At 41.2% G+C, this 16,475-nt stretch overlaps 1 protein-coding gene across 1 annotated transcript; it reads right to left on the bottom strand.

Moving 5' to 3' along the window:
- Positions 1–1,967: 1,967 nt before the first annotated feature.
- Positions 1,968–2,340, bottom strand: SERTM2 (serine rich and transmembrane domain containing 2). Its single transcript, XM_053447825.1, is given in 3 exon segments — positions 1,968–2,089; positions 2,092–2,200; positions 2,202–2,340. Coding segments are annotated over 3 exon segments (270 nt in total). The 5' UTR covers positions 2,241–2,340.
- Between the last annotated feature and the right edge of the window lie 14,135 nt (positions 2,341–16,475).

Here is a 16,475-nt window from a genome sequence, read left to right on the forward strand (position 1 = left end):
TGTGGAGTCTGGCTGTTGAAGGCAGACACAACTTGAACCACCAAATGTAATAATATCAGCGTCACTATGCGTTTTGGAAAATGTAATGACTAAAAGGAAGTACATGCCCTATTGGAGTCTTAGCCTGCCTGCTGATCTCTTCTTTGGTGCAGAAATAAGCTGCCAACTCTCAAGGTCCGCTTAATCGTAACAAGTGAGCCAGAGGCAGCAGACTTGCTGCTAAGTTTAGCTCTGCATGTGGGGATTTCACACTTTGCAGCCCCTTGGAGAGAAGAGTATTGGCAAATGACTCTGTATAAAAGTAGAAAGCACTTGGGAATTTCACCACCAAGCTAGATTTAGATCAGAGTAAAGGGGCCAATCTAAATTGGTAACAGACTAGAGAGCTGCATGTCTGGCGGAGGGGGCATTAACCTGCGGTCCAGTCCAGGCCATTTCTCCCTCACCACACCCGCAGTTCCCGAAGGAGCACCCTGTGACATTTGATGACCACCCTTTAGGGGCCAGAGAGAACTGACTATTTTTAAGGCGGGTAGAATTATTTTAAGCAGGTAGAAATTGATACCGTGTGTGTTCGTTTTTTGGCGGCAAGTAGATGACCCGCCTCTCATTTCTAATTTGTAAATAGGACTCATCTCCTTTGGTTCCCTTTTGGAACATTCATTTTTTAAAAAAATCAAATTCTGTACTACTGCATACTAGGCTACTTATGAGAATGGAATTTTTTAAAAATATATTCTCTTATAGGTAATAAGCAAAACACTTCATCTTTTGGCAGGGATCAGGAAGGGAAACGCCTTTTCCAGGAAACACAAATGTGACATTTGAGGACATTGATCTTAATAAGGATTTGCAGGAGGGTGGTGTTTAGTCTTTTCCTCCTTTGTCTTTTTCTTACACTCAGATCTAAAAGGAGCCCTGTGACTAAATAGCTCTCTGATCATTTTTCAGAAAGAAAAACCTGGCACCCAGAGGCTTGAATGTTTTGTCCAAAGCCACAATCATACAATGACAGAATACCAAGATTATTTCATTTCTGCTTTAAAGTCTAGTTGGGTCTTTTTTACAGGGCCATCTTTAAACAAAATTCATATTTTGGTGCAACTCAATCCTGGAATGTGACAGGGAGGGAGGAAAAAGATAAAGAAACTGCACATATAATGGAAGTTTCATTGTCATGACCGCATTTGGGCTTACTTTTCCCTTGGGTTGGGGGGAAGCTCATGATTCCGGATTTTTGTAATACATCTGCCATTATCTAAGTTTTTGAAAGTCTGGTAATAGTAATAACACAGATATAAAATGCACATTTTCCCTCTCTAGATGAATTTGTTGACTAGCAACTTCTTTCTGCAAACTTGCTCTTTAAACTTCAACAGTTTCTTTAAATCTCTTCTTTGGTTTGGGACAAACCCAATGGCCTTGGATGATAAAATCATAGTTTCTTTGGGAAAAGGGTTTGTGGTCCGTCTATTAACCTCTGACATGATTTAGCTTCATGTCAGCAGAGGCCAGTCTTTAGGGTCCAAGTGCTCAATTAAAGCTTGTCCTTTCTCAGGGGTACTCTCTTTGAACCATTAACCCCTGTGAAAGCAGATCTTTCTTGTTCTTGGGACTTCCAGGGATCCTGTGTTTTTTACAATAGCTGCATATGAATTTCTGTGGTCTGAGTTTGCTCAGGGGCCCAGGCTCTCTTTGGTTACTATGGCAACCTGCCCTCCCAACCAGCTGCCATTTCCTTTATTCCTGGCACAGAACGAGTCTTAAGCCTTTTAGATATCCCACAAGGAGAATCAAGATAAAGAACAACACACAACACACACACAAAAAAAACCACGAACAGCTTATTCAATAAACAACTTGTTGACTTCCCTACACGAGAAGCCACATGCAATAAAATAAGCTTTTCCGGACATCAACATCCAAGGGTTTACTGAGATCCACTAAAGCCTCTCGTCAGCCTGGCTTTAAGGAGTGGGGATTCGACTCTGCATCTCTACATCTGTGAACTGAGGGACGCTTTCGGTGCTCTCAGAAGTGATGGGTGAGATGACATGTTTGAGCCGAAGGAGCATCGTGAAGAGCAGATGAGGAGAATGGCCAGGAGGCTCAGGAATAAGCCCACATACATGTAGAGGTTGGAATACTTATCTAGGTGGGTGTCAACCTCTGTTGCCAGGGTGGGGAAATGGGCCCGGCCAGGTGAGATTTCCATGGTACCTGAAATGCACCTCCGTCATCACTCAAGACTTCTGTGGGTACCTGTTTCTTTTGCTTTCTATTGCCCTCAAGGCATTCCACAGTCACTCAGACCGTCTCTGATACACTGGAGGTGTTCTAACAATCTTACACAAAGCAATCACGACCTGAACCAAGTCAGCGGTGCACAAGCAAGAAAATGGTGATGTTCTAGTTTGGCAATGGCTACACTCTGTCTGCCAGCCCAGCACCCCTATCCCTCATAGGTTTTGTCAGAAATTCTTATCATTAAAAAAATATATATATAAATAACTCTTTATTTTCCACAGTCCTACTCTCATACTGATTAAAACAAATAATGGTGAAACTGCTCTATAATACTGGTATGGGCACAAGAGATCACCGAGTGTGAAATCAGGCTTTTACTCTACTTTGACGGTGGGAGAAAGGTTCTTCTTTTACCTATGGCTCATCTAAGTGTGCACACTAATCACGTGGTTATTTAACTGGGTTCTTCTGTGAGGAGACTTTCTAAAGGCTTTTGTGTATTTCAGGCTCAGCATATCTGAATTTTCATGCTTCTTGTCTCTCAGAGTCTCCCCTCAGGATGGAGCTGGTAAGGTTCCTGCCCAGCTGCCACGGCTTGAGGGCTGTAAGTCGAGAGAACATGTGTTGACGTCCCTCACTGTAGGCTGGAGGGAAGTGTTGTCAGACCTGGTAATTCTCAGAAGGAGGTGGCCTCAGAGATGCCCGCAGCACTCTGTCCAGGCTCAGAAGATTTGACTCTTAAGATTCTTCAACAGATTTATACTCCTGAAAATCAAAAACAGAAACAGAAGATTCAGGTATCTAAGAGAAACAGATGGCAATTTCTTTTGGGATACAAATTAAGGGACATATTGCAAAAATGTTTGTTAAGGGCAAAGTAGTTTTAAAATGATATCCTGAGTTTTCAATTTGAATGCCTTTTGCTATGTGGTAAATGGTTATTAAAGAAAGGAAAAATTCAGATCACTGTACAGAACTAATAACTAGCTAGATTAGGATGGTATTTTCCAAACTAATTGGTCATAAGATTTACCCAAGGTACTTAATAAAATAGAGACCAAGGGCCCCAAAGTAGAATTCCTAAATCATAACCTCCACAGTAGGGGCCTGGAAACCACTCTAGAGAGTCAGATTTTATCGGTCTGGGGTGGGGTCCAAATACTGGTATTTTTTAAGAGCTCCCCAATGACTCTCACATTGCAGCCAAGATGAGAACCACTGCTCTGGCTTAACCAGGAAATCCTAGCGCTGAAATAAAGAAGACCTAGGGGTGCCTGGTAGAGCATGTGACTGTTGATCTCAGGGTTATGAGATCAAGCCCATGTTGGGGCATGGAGCTTACTTAAAAAAAAAAAAATAAAATAAGACCCAAATCTAAGGATTCATTTTTCAAACTCCAGGTCCCCCTTCCATGACTCACTTTAATGAATCATAGAATTTTTAGGAATGCAGGCTTCCCCCAATTTTGTTTTTGGTTTTTTTCTCTCTCATTTAGGTCTGTGGAGTGGGGATGTACTTTTAAAAAAATATTTTATTTTTATTTATTTGAGAGAGAGATAGCAAGAGGGAGCAGAGCAGGAGGGAGGGGCAGAGGGAGAGGGAGACGCAGGCTCCCCACTGAGCAGGGAACCCGATACAGGGCTCAATCCTGGGACCCTGGGATCATGACCTGAGCCAAGGACAGATGCTTAACTAACTGAGCCATCCAGGTGCCCCAAGAACGTACTTTCTTTCCCCAGTATTTGTAGATCAGAAGGAATTGAGAGGGTATGTCTGTTCCAAACAAATAACTATACCTTCCATTATTGGTAAAGACAGAGCCTTGTCTTTATTGGCAAAAAACATTGCAGTGTGTGATTGGGGTCAACTACTTAATGTTGACATCTTCCAAAATGATTTAGCTTGTCATGCTGAACATGAATTTTGAATATGGATGACTAAAATAACCAATATAAACCTCCATCACCCATCAAGCTTCTCTGTGCAGTAGTAGGAGAGAGCTGACATGTAGCCTAGTTCTGTCTCTTGTTAACATACACCAGAAGAGAGTTCATAGAAATAGCTCCCACGATCACACTACTCTTACAATAATCTGGAATTGTGCCCCTAGCCTGGGAACACTTAAAATTTGTATTCACTTGTCCATACTATACTTTCTGTAATCAGCATTCTTAGTCTACCAATCTACTGCTCTGTCTAGCAGAGCCATCTGGTTCATAAGAAACAAGGGCGAAAAGACAAGCTATCTTCCCACTGTCTTTGGACCAAAGGTCTAGGAACATTTCCACTACTTAAAGCTACATTTATTTGATTTCTGTTTCACTAGCAAGTAGAAAAGACAATCACAGTAGATATCATTTAGTTCCCTAGAAACACCATCTCTCAAAGGCAATGGTTCATCAGAGCAGCTTGTTACCAATGCAGATTTCAGGTCTGTTCTTGGCAGCTCCTCCTCCACAAACCACTTGGTCCTTGACTTTGCTTGTCCTCTTAAATCCAGTTTTCTCAAGGGCGTGATACATGGTCAACTCCCCCATGTCATTTGAAATGTAGATTTCTAGGCCTCTCCTTGGGCCTCCTGAATTCTAATATCTTGGATCATGGCCCAGGAATATGCATCCTAAGCCCAAGTTTTTCAAGCGGTTCTTTGTACACTGAGGTTTCAAAGGTAACTGTAGGTCTTTCTCTCTAGATATCCCAGCCAAAGAACATAGCTAATCGTCTTATCAGTGGTTTGGGGCCCTACTTAAAAAAAAAACAAAAAACAAAAAACAACTATTTAAAATAGTGTTCTGGGTTGAATTGTGTCTCTCCAAAACATATGCTGAAGTCCTAACACCTTACCAGGTGAATGTGACCTCACTTCAAAATAGGGTCTTTGCAGATGTATCAAGTTAAAATGAGGTCATTAGCTTAGCCCTCATCCAATATGACTGGTGTCCTTATCAGAAGGGAAGACAGAGACAGAGATTGGAGTGATGTACTGTAAGCCGAGGAATGCTGTGGGTTGCCAGCAAACACTAGAAGCTAGAAGAGCCAAGGGAGGATTCTACCCTACAGACTGCAGAGAAAACATGGCCCTGCTGATGCCTTGATTTCAGACTTCTGGCCTCCAGACCTAGGAGAATAATTTCTGTTGTTTTAAGCCACCTTGTATGTGGTACTTTGTTTATGGGCAGCCCTAGGAAACGAATACACAGAGTCATCACCCGAGTCCCTAGTGTTTTGAAACCTCTGGGGCAGTGTTTCTCGATGTGGTCCCAGGAAGTCCCTTCATCAGAATCACTGCGAGATGCTTAGGACATGCAGATTGCAAGGTCTTATTCCTTGTTTTTTAGATCAGAATCTCTGGGGCTAGGACCCTGAAATCTACATTGTGATAAGCTAACCACTTCGAATTTCGAAGCACACTCTGCAAGGAATGGTTTCTAGTCCCTGCTGCCCTCAGGATCCCTTAGGAAGAGGTTTGAAAATGTGTGTACCGGTCCTTCCCCGAGAGGCTCAGATTCAGTAGGTCTGCGTGGGGCATGAATGTTTGTAATGCTTAAAGCCCACAGGTGACTTTGATCTGTAGCCAGGGATGAGCAACACCCCTCTCCAAATACAGGAGAGTGCTTCAAATTCAGGACTCTGATGGTCCCAGGCAGCCCACATAGAGGAGAGAAGTGGAAGGAAAATAAACACTGTTAGTGTCAGCCAAGGGGAGATGCCTCTTTAGCGTTGGAGTATCTTTTTAGTTGACCGCAGACCTCAACCACACAGATTTGTTTACTTCATAACATGCATGGAAAAAAATAACACTCATGGACAAACATCTGTGATCGAACACCCACCAACTTTCAGATTGACAATGATTAATAATTTCCATGGATATCTACCTAGGCGCTTCCCCATCTTGTCCTACTACTTACTGCTCCCCCCAAAATAATCAATACTCCAAATTTTGTGAATCATTACCTTGCTTTTATTTACACACACACACACACACACATACCCCTATGCCTAAACAATATGTTGTTTAGTTTTGTTTTTAACTTCATAAAAAAAAAGTATCGAGCTCTTTTTATTATACATTCTATTACCATATGATTTCTCTACAACTTATCACATAGGATGACAAAGAGTCAAGTTTTGGAGGCCCACATATTGCTTTTGTGGATTGTTAATTGCCTTTGGACTTCACGCCATTCTCCTTAGCTTGGCATTCAAAACTGACAATGCCCTGGTCCTGGCTGACTTATATCCTTCTACTACCTTCTGTTCCCAACAAGCTGGAATGTTCACTGTCACCTACTTCCTTGCCTTCCGTTTTATTTGACCAATTCCTTTCATCTTACATATCTCTGTTTGGGGAAACGCTACCATTTTTCATGGTTCGGCTCATGAAACTGACCTTAATTTCCCACCTAAATCCTAATTTCCACATGCTTCTGTATCACTCCAAGGAATTTACATTTGTCTAATATAGTAAATATCTATTTTATGTGTTTCCCCCCAAGTGGTAATATATAAACCCCTTGAGGATCTTTTTTCAACATTCTATCCCTTAACCTTGCTCGCAGTAGCTGTTTGATAATTATTGAATAAATGCATGGGTACGAAGAAATGTACCTAGCACTGACAATTTGAAGAGAAGCATAGTTTTATTTTTGTTCTGACTGCTCATATACCTTGGAGAACAGCCGGAAATTCCCTTTTCTTTTCATTGCTCTTTCCATCTCTTACTGTGCAAAGGAAACTAGATTCCTGATTATAATCTGGAATTAAGGAATAATCACTGTGTTAGAAACTCTGCTCTTGAATTACTACTATCCGTTATATAATTTAAAGAACAACATGGGATGGGTTTATAGACTTACATTTTAGGAAGTTTAATTGTGTTCTATAGATGCTTTTCAGTAACAACTGATAATACATTGTCTGCTTCCTACACATTTGACCCTGAATCTTCAGGTCTGAATATTTATTAAATGTTTATTAGAATTCTGTAAAGCTTAGAGAAGTTGTGGAGAACAGTGATCTCATGTACAGTTGTCAATCTCTTTACACATTCCATTTGAGGGTTTGGAAAACTAATCACATATTTCTTAAAACCTCTATAGTCTGCAGGAGACCAAACACCTTGGTGAATTCAGAGAGGTCTATTGATTTAATTTCTAAAATCCATTAAGGACTTTGAGATGAGTAAACGAAGAGTGAGGTACTGAGGAATCCCCTTCGTTACTCTGATCCTGTATCTGTGACAACTTCTTGTAAGAGCTTTCCAAACAGGATTGCCATAGCTCCCATTGCTAACTAATTAATGGGTTGTACAGATAATGTGATTGCTCTGTTCAAAGCTCTGCACCATTTGTGAAGAAAAAGCACAGCACAATTTCAAAAGGAATTGAAATTCTATTGCTTCTGAAGATTTGATTTTCATGGAAAGACCCTTACACAATTTTAGTATCCTGCAGTCTTTCTTAGAAGCTTATAAAATAATCATCAGACTCCAGTCTTTGTAAAAGTGATTGAAAGCTGTGGAGGAATGAGGAGGAGAGTGAAGGATAGGAAAAAAGGGTAAGGAATTAGGGGGGAAATGGAGAGAAAGTGGGAGAAGGGAAGGAAGGAAATGTGAGGAGTAAGATGATGAGGATGTATGAATAAGAGGTGGGAGAGAATGATTGACTATGAAGCAGAGATAGAGATAGGGATGCAGGAAAACATTGGGAAAGGAGAGAGGAGGCAAAAAGCGGGGAGGGAAGTTTGGGGGAACCACAAAGGCAAAGAGATTAATTTAATAATGGTCCAACGTCCACCATTAACTTGAACATCTGGTTCTCTTCACGTTTCTAATGTAAATCAAAATACCCACAAGGGATGTGAATGCCCCTTTGGTTTTCTGATTGCATGTTTTGTCATTAACTTGGTAAATAAAACTCTCAGTAACCAAAAAAGAAAAAAAAAGAATTGTTGTGTTTTGGTCTAAACATCAAAATGCCAAGTCTTTGGTAATGTTCCACATCAACATAGTATATGTAACCTCACAGAGGTAAAATAATGTGCCCACCCAGATCATGAAGGGAATGTGGAGCTTTCTCCACCCATTTCTGAAAGGGATCCCTTGGATAAAGCTTGTTCCTAATAAGAGCAACAAAGTTCTGCCTGGACCACCTAAATCAGTTCCATATTTATTCAGCAAAGCTTTGGGTACCCACCAACTACCAGGCACTTGGCTAAGTGCTCAGGATATAGAGAGAAATGGACCTGGACCCCACTGTTGGTCCTGAAGGAGCTCCTAGTAGTTACTTTTGCTTTGTTATTTAACATGATAACGTTCTGAAAAAAATTCGCCTGGTAACTTTGCATTTTTCTGCAATTCCAAGAGATAGGTAAGGATAATGGTCAGTGGAATAATTCAGACGAGAGAGCCCAAATGATCAATTGCAACAGCTTGCAGGAGTGAACGCAGGCATTCCATTTCGTATTTATCTGCCCAGTGTGAGGGTGAGAGAACTAAGGGAGGGAGAAGCTGTTAAGAGTATCTAGTTTCACATGAGCCCATGAAAAAAAAAACAATTCCAGCAGCAAGTGCTTCTTCAATGGCTAGAGCCATAAGTAATAAGCTTTCTCAAGTGGGAGTTGCTGTATCTTCTGCTGCAGATGGTGCCTATTTGTCACACCTGCCGATAAATAAGATAATGCCGCTCATTTCACCGTGAATAACATCATATATTTCCAAATCTCTCTTACCTTTCCTGGCTTACGGGATGAATGGGGTTGGCCATTTAAGTATCTCTTTGAAGCTTGCACCGACAGGCAACTTGTTCGGGAACACCTCTGGCATATCTGGAAAATAGAAGGCAAGCCTCATTTTGCCAGAGAAGCCGGACAACGTTCGTGCAAAGTACGCTTTCTCTCTCAGTCTCCTCAAGAGTCAGACCTTTCCAGCGCAAAACCCAGAAAAGCACCTTGCATTAGTTACTTAAAATGCCAGTTGCCACTTAAAACGGCTTCAGAGCGCAGTTTCAGATGCCTGCTCCTTATAAACCCCAAAGAGCCAAGAGGGGTGCCTGTGTGGATGTGCACATACCGTCTGGAACACTTGAATGCAAGCAGTCTGAACACTTAAGTCCCCAGGTCCTCTTTCCGCAGGCAACAGTTTAGAGTATGCGGGAAAGGTAGTGAATCAGCTTTGCTCTGCCTTGGCGGTGAGTGCAGCGGAGAGGGAGGAGATAAGAGAGAAGCTGAGAAGCAAAGTTTGTATAAGCCTTCCACTTTAACCCCTTCGAGCCTCCCTCACACAGCTGTAGATTAGCGAAGACTCCCTGTCTTTGTCAAAGCTTCTCCACGTGTCATTAAGAGGATCAGAGGTCTTGCTCAAATCAGGAGGTTTTCATCCAAGGTCTGATAGTAATAGATGCTTAGAATTGAAACCAAGCATGCCGGCATGTAGTGGGATTTAAATGATTTCATCTTTGCAAACAGAGTGGATGCAGAGGTGTGTTCCCACATTCAGGAAACTTTTTTTTTTTTTTTTTTTTTTTTGGGCACCAACCAAATACTTTTATTTTGAATTCTTATGGAAATGTAACATCAGTTTTGGAATCTCGGTCTGAGTTTCTCGTTGGAGGTCTAAGCAAGTGCAGAATATCTTTATAGAAAGTGTATGTGTTGGGGCACCTAGGTGGCTCAGTGGGTTAAAAGCCTCTGCCTTCAGCTCAGGTCATGATCCCAGGGTCCTGGGATCAAGCCCCGCATCGGTCTCTCTGCTTGGCAGGGAGCCTGCTTCCTCCTCTCTCTCTGCCTGCCTCTCCGACTCCTTGTGATCTCTGTCTGTCAAATAAATAAATAAATTTTTTAAAAAAAGTGTATGTGTCCCGGGTATGCGTTCTATTATAAATGGCATGTCCACCTGTACTTGAAATGGTTCTACTGTGTTATAGATACTGGGCAGGAGGAAGGGGATTAACATTTCTTGGGTGCCTACTCTATTCAAGTGATTCATGTAGAGAACTTCATTGAACCCTCACAACAGCCCTATGACCTGGGTATTATTATCCTCACTTTACAAATTAGGAAACTGAGGCTCAAGGAGGCAGTATCTTGTGCAATTTAAGTAAGCTTGGAGCAAGTATTTGACAACAAGGCAGCATGATCTCAAATTCTCTGCTCTTTAAGCAGTGGTTTTTAAACCCTTGTGGGTCTTGGATTCCTCTGAGAACCTAATCAAAGCTGTGGGCCTTCACTCCCTCAAAAATAGGCATAGAATTTCCATGCTCCATGGCCCACGGGTTAAGAGCAGCTGAATGGACCTCATGTCACTTTTCCAATATTATAACATTAGTGCATTGTTCGTTCAACAACTCATGGTCATCCAGCAATTTTTACTACAAAATTGGTAATTAATAGTATACAATAATAATAGTATATAATGGTAGTATATAATAACAGTGTTATGCCAGTCATTAAGAAATTACTGCAGTGCTTTCCCCTTAATCCCCAAATTCTCCTAACAAGCCTTGCATCTTCTGTATTTTCCTCATTCTGGGGGTTATGGTGGGTGGAGTCTCCCCTTCAAATCCTTTTTTTTTTTTTAAAGAATTTTATTTACTTGTCAGAGAGAGAGAAAGAGAGCATCAGGCAGAGGGACAAACAGGCTTCCCACTGAGCAAGGAAGCTGACATAGGGCTCCATCCCAGGACCTGAGCTGAAGGCAGATGCTTAAACCGACTGAGCCGCACAGGCATCCCTCCCCCTCAAATCCTTAACATTTTATTGGCATAATCTAATACCTTGTGGACTCTGCTGGGTTGCTCAAACTGGAGTGGTATGTTCAAGACTCATGAAATTACAGGGGTAAACATAATGCATTTTTCTGGAGGATTAATTTTACTTGAAACTTCAGCAGGGAGGACCTAGGTAATTTGAGCGATAATTTGCGATACAGTTTTATGAAAATAAACACATATTGTAGAACAAAATCACATTTTGATAAGCATTTTTACAATCAAGTGTGAGACTTAGAAATTTTTGCACTTAGGGCGGGACCTCTTCAGGCTACCCATCTTCTCCGTGGAAACATGTTCATTCTATTCTGCCATCTGGGGTATTCAGTGGAGAACGTCGAAGGTTATAGTGTAACAAATACACCATGGATTTTGAAGTCAGATGGACCTGGATTTCAGCCTCAACTTTCATCTGTATTTTCGGGGCTACCTTGAAAAAGCCAATAAATTTATTTGAGACTAAGTTCTCTCATGTGTAAAGGTCGGAAAGACTCTCATCACGAGAATGATATGAGGAAATATCTCTGAAGCAAGCCCTACATGTAGATGCTCCGAAGAGAATAAGGCTACTTGGATACCAGGTTTCACCAAGTCTAATTTTTTTCTTTCCTAATTAGAACAAAATAAGCCCTAGGTAACATGATATTATTGAAAGTCAAGTTTCCAGGGAGACATAAAAGGTTCCCCTATCTCAGATCATCATATACAGAATTTATAGAGAAAATGTTCCAGAACAGATTCCAAGAAATTAAAAGAAGCCCGATTGTGGAGGAGAGTGGGAAGGAAAACTCGTGAAAACATTTCTTTCGAGAGATCTGTTGCCAGGCTAAGGCTTCACACCACCTTCCCGCAGGAGTGCTTGGATACATGACATGTTACACTCCTTCACTTCAACCCTAGTGAGAGGGTGTTTCACCAGACCATGCAGAGAGCTTGACATTTGTTCTCTGCAGTAAAGGCAGAGGATTAGGGCTGTCCTCCATTCTGAGAAAGCTAATGTGGCCCTTGGCAGGAGGACAGGGTTCGCTGTGTTGGGATTGGCTGGCATTCCCAAGATTTGTCAGGGCAAGGGATGTTTGAGTGTTTCCTGGAAACCAAATGGGGGTCATGCAAAAGAGAAAGCCAAGCTGGGGTCACCCTGGACCCTGTCTAATAGAACCACCTAGAGGGGTGGAGAAACCCCAGCAAAAAATAGCTGGAGATGACAGTCACATTCTCAGGGGCTGAAGAAGGAGTTGTAAACTATGAACCTGAATAGAGATGCATTAAACCAGGGCTCCCAAATTGTACAGGAGGAATCCTCAGGGATGGGGGCCTTTAAAGAACCCAAAGAAGAGCCAGAGACCCAGAAAGTGGGAGCCATTCATTCTACCAAGGAAGAATGACTAATCCTTTTACTGTCTTCTCTATTCCTGCTCTGCCCTGGTGAGGATCCAAATAGGAGTTGATAAGTGGAGAGAAAAAGAAGAAAACCCAACAGCCCCTCCTTCTCCAAAGGCAGGTGGCCATGACCTATAGGCCTTAGCATAGGGTAGGAAGGGGAACCTTATCTCTCAGTGAGCCTGAATAATTTGATTCATATCTCGGACTGAATATGCCCTGATTACCGAACCAAGTTCATGTTTGTGACTTCAAGTGATCTGGCAAACCGTTGATTCTTGAAGAAATGAACAGAAAAGTCATGTGGTCTGCCCAAATTTCTATCCAAGGGAAAAATTTACCCTAATGGAGTACATTTTCTTTGCACATCGGTAGACAAAATAAAGTTGTTTCTTGAACTTATCATAAGTTACACTTTAAAAAATATTCATTGGATTAGTTAATTCATTCTTCCATTCGATGAACATTTGAGTGCATATTATGTGGCAGGCATTGGGTTAGAAATAGGACACACAGTGAAATGAAAATTAGTTGTCACCTTCAGACTGCTAATTGTCTATGGCAGGGGTCAGCAAATTTTTCTGCAAAGACCCAGATAGTAAATATTTTAGGCTTTATGGGACACTAAAGATCCTATTGTATATTCCTCTTTTTTGAACCAATTCTGTAAAAAATGCCAAAACCATTCTTGAAGGCTATACAAAAAGAGGTCATGGATCAGATTTCACACATAAGCCCTAGTCTGCTGGTTCCTCATGTCTGCAAGAAACAAATTTTTTAAAACTTCCAATTACCATACGTACGTTATAATTGAAGTTGCGTTTTGTGAACTTGGGGAAGAGATGCAGAAGAGCATTGACTGACTCTGATCAGGGAATCGGGGCTTTCTGAAAGCGGCAACATCAATTTGGGACCTGAAGGATGAGTAGGAGTTAGGGTAAAAGGAAGTGAGTGGTATTCTAAGCAGAGGGAGCTGCCTATATAGAAACACCAAAGCTTGACAGAGTTTGGTTTGCTTTAGAAACTACAGAAAGGAATAATGAAACTTGCAGAGGTTAAGCAGTTTGATCAAGGTCACACAACTAGTAAGTGATGGAGCCTAATCTCTTAGCCTAGCTGTGTCTGACGCTAAACCCACGCTCTTAGCCACTGTAGTATACTCTTGCCCTGGTATGAAAGCTATGCCTAAGGCCCCTTCCTAATATTTCCAAATCAGCAGCTCTGTCTGGCTCACTTCTGATTCCCCTGGGGGTGAAGATGTCAAAGTTCCAAAAGGATTTATTATAGGTCTTAAAATAAGACAGTTTGTCAAAATGTCAGGTTGTCTTGATTAGAACCCTAGTGCTCCCCTTTAAAATAACACTTCCACCCAATCAAACCTAGTACATTGCTCAATTCAGAGTTTGCTCATTTTATCCTTACGGGAATGTGTTTTTTTGTTTTGTTTGTTTTTGTTTTTGATTTTGTTTTTTTTTCTGGTAACTAAGCTTTAGCACAGCGATAATATACTTTCTTACCATCTGTTACATTTTAGGCATTTAGAAGGGATAGTACTATCTGGCTTGGACTACATATGGAGACTGGTGCAAGTACTGCTCCTACCTTCATCGCTCACATGGATGACCTCGGACATGTGAATTTTCTGAGCACAGGTTAAATCTGTTAATTTTGTGTTAATTGCTTGGTGGGTTTTTATTGAGGTAGCCATGCAGCAACTATTCTCTGAAAATGCTCACCTTAGAGCCTCCCATGTCACCCGACAGTCAGCAATAATAGGGTTTAGAACCAGGAGGAATGACAATGGGTAAGGCTCAGCCTTGCCGTTGTGGGCATTTCAGTGGTCAGTGGTTCTTAACCAGGGCTATGCTTTATTACCTAGGGAGCTCTTCCAAAATATAGAATGTTGGCTCTATCCCAAATATTCTGCATGGCTGAGAACTGAGGATATGTATTTTTTAAAGATTTATTTACTTATTTGAGAGAGAGAAAAAGAGAGAGAGAGATGGAGCATAAGCAGGGGGAGGGGCAGAGGGAGAGGGGAAGCAGACTCCCTACAGAGCAGGGAGCCCAACTCATTTGGGGCTCAATCTTGTGACCCTGAGATCATGATCTGAGCCAAAACCAAGAGTGGGATGCTGAACTGACTGAGCCACCCAGGCACCCTGAGAATATGTATTTTTAACAAGCTCTTCAGGTTAAGAACCACTGCCCTGGGGGGAAAGACAAGCAATTGCCTAATGAACTGACTGTACTAAAACTTTATCAGACACCTTGGTCTATAGATAGAAAATCTGCTTATTTTTTTAAAAAAGATTTTATTTATTTATTTGAGAAAGAGTAAGGAAGAGAGAGAGCACAAGCAGGGGCAGAGGGAGAGGGACAAGCAGACTCCCCACTGAGCAGGAATCTTAATGCAGGGCTTGATCCCAGGACCTTGGGATCATGACCTGAGCTGAAGGCAGAGGCTTAACTGACTGAGCCACCCAAATCTGCTTATTTTTTTACAGAAATAGAAAAAAATCCTAAAATTCATATAGAACCACAAAATACCATGACGAACCCAACAATCTTGAGAAGAACAAAGCAGGACGTATCACTCTTCCTGATTTAAAACTATATTACAAAGCTATAGTAACTAAAACAGTACAGTACTGTCATAAAAACAGACACATAGACCAATGGAACGTAACCAAGAGCTTAGAAAAGAACTCATATAGATATGGTTAACTTATATTTGACATGGGAGCCAAGAATACTCAATGGAGGAAAGATAGACTCTTCAATAAATGGGGTTGGGAAAATGAAATTCATACACAAAGAATAGAATGTCCATATACCATTCACAAAAAGTAACTTGAAATGGACTAAACACTTAAATGTAAGACCTGAAAACTCTAGAAGAAAACATAAAGAAAAAGCTCCTTGACATTGGTCTTGGCAGAGTCTTTTTGGATATGACACAAAATGCCCAGCAACAAAATAAAAACAGAAATAAACAAGTGGGACAACATCAAACTAAAAAGCTTCTGCACAGAAAAAGAAATGACTAACAGAGTGGAAAGGCAACCTACAGGATAGGAGAAAATATTTTGCAGACTGTGTATCTTATAGGGGGTTAATATCTGAAATATATACGTGGCTTACACAACTCACGGGAAAAACAAACAAGTTACCAATTAAAAATGGGCAAAGGGGGGCGCCTGGGTGGCTCAGTGGGTTGGGCCGCTGCCTTCGGCTCAGGTCATGATCCCAGGTCCTGGGTTCGAGCCCCGCATCGGGCTTTCTGCTCAGCAGGGAGCCTGCCTCCTCCTCTCTCTCTGCCTGCCTCTCTGCCTACTTGTGATTTCTCTCTGTCAAATAAAAATAAATAAAATCTTTAAAAAAAATGGGCAAAGGACATGAAGGGACATTTTTCCACAGAAGATATAGAAATGACCAACAGACATATGAAAATGTGCTCCACATCACTCATCATCAGGGAAATGCAAATCAAAACAAAAATGAGCTATCACCCCACACCTATTAGAATGGCTATTATCAAAAGGACAAGAGAAAAGTGCTAGTGAGGACGTGGGGACAAGGAAACGCTCTTGCACTTTTGGTGGGAATCTAAACTGTGTAGCCTCTACAGAAAACAGTACATCAGGTTCCTCCAAAAACTAAAGATACAAGTACCATATGATTCAGCAATCCCATTTCCGGGTATATATCCAAGCAAAAAGAAATTACTGTATTGATTTGCACCTCCAGGTTTTTTGCATCATTATTTACAACAATGAAGACATGAAAATGACATAAGTGTTGACAGATGAATGATATCTATATCTATATATGAAATGGAATATTGTTCAGCCATAAAAAGGGGAGAATCTTGCCATTTGCAAAAACATAATGGCCTTCAGGCCATTATACTAAGTGAAATTAATCAGAGAAAGACAAATATTGTACGATATCACTTATACGTAGAATCTTTAAAAAAATGAAATCATAGAAACATAGATGGGTGGGTGGCTGTCAATGTGGGCCAGTAAGTAAAGTGAGTGAAAGTGGTCAAAGGGCACAAATTTCCAGGTAGAAGAT

Source organism: Lutra lutra, chromosome X (assembly GCF_902655055.1).
Source record: "Lutra lutra chromosome X, mLutLut1.2, whole genome shotgun sequence".
Lineage (NCBI taxonomy): Eukaryota > Metazoa > Chordata > Mammalia > Carnivora > Mustelidae > Lutra > Lutra lutra.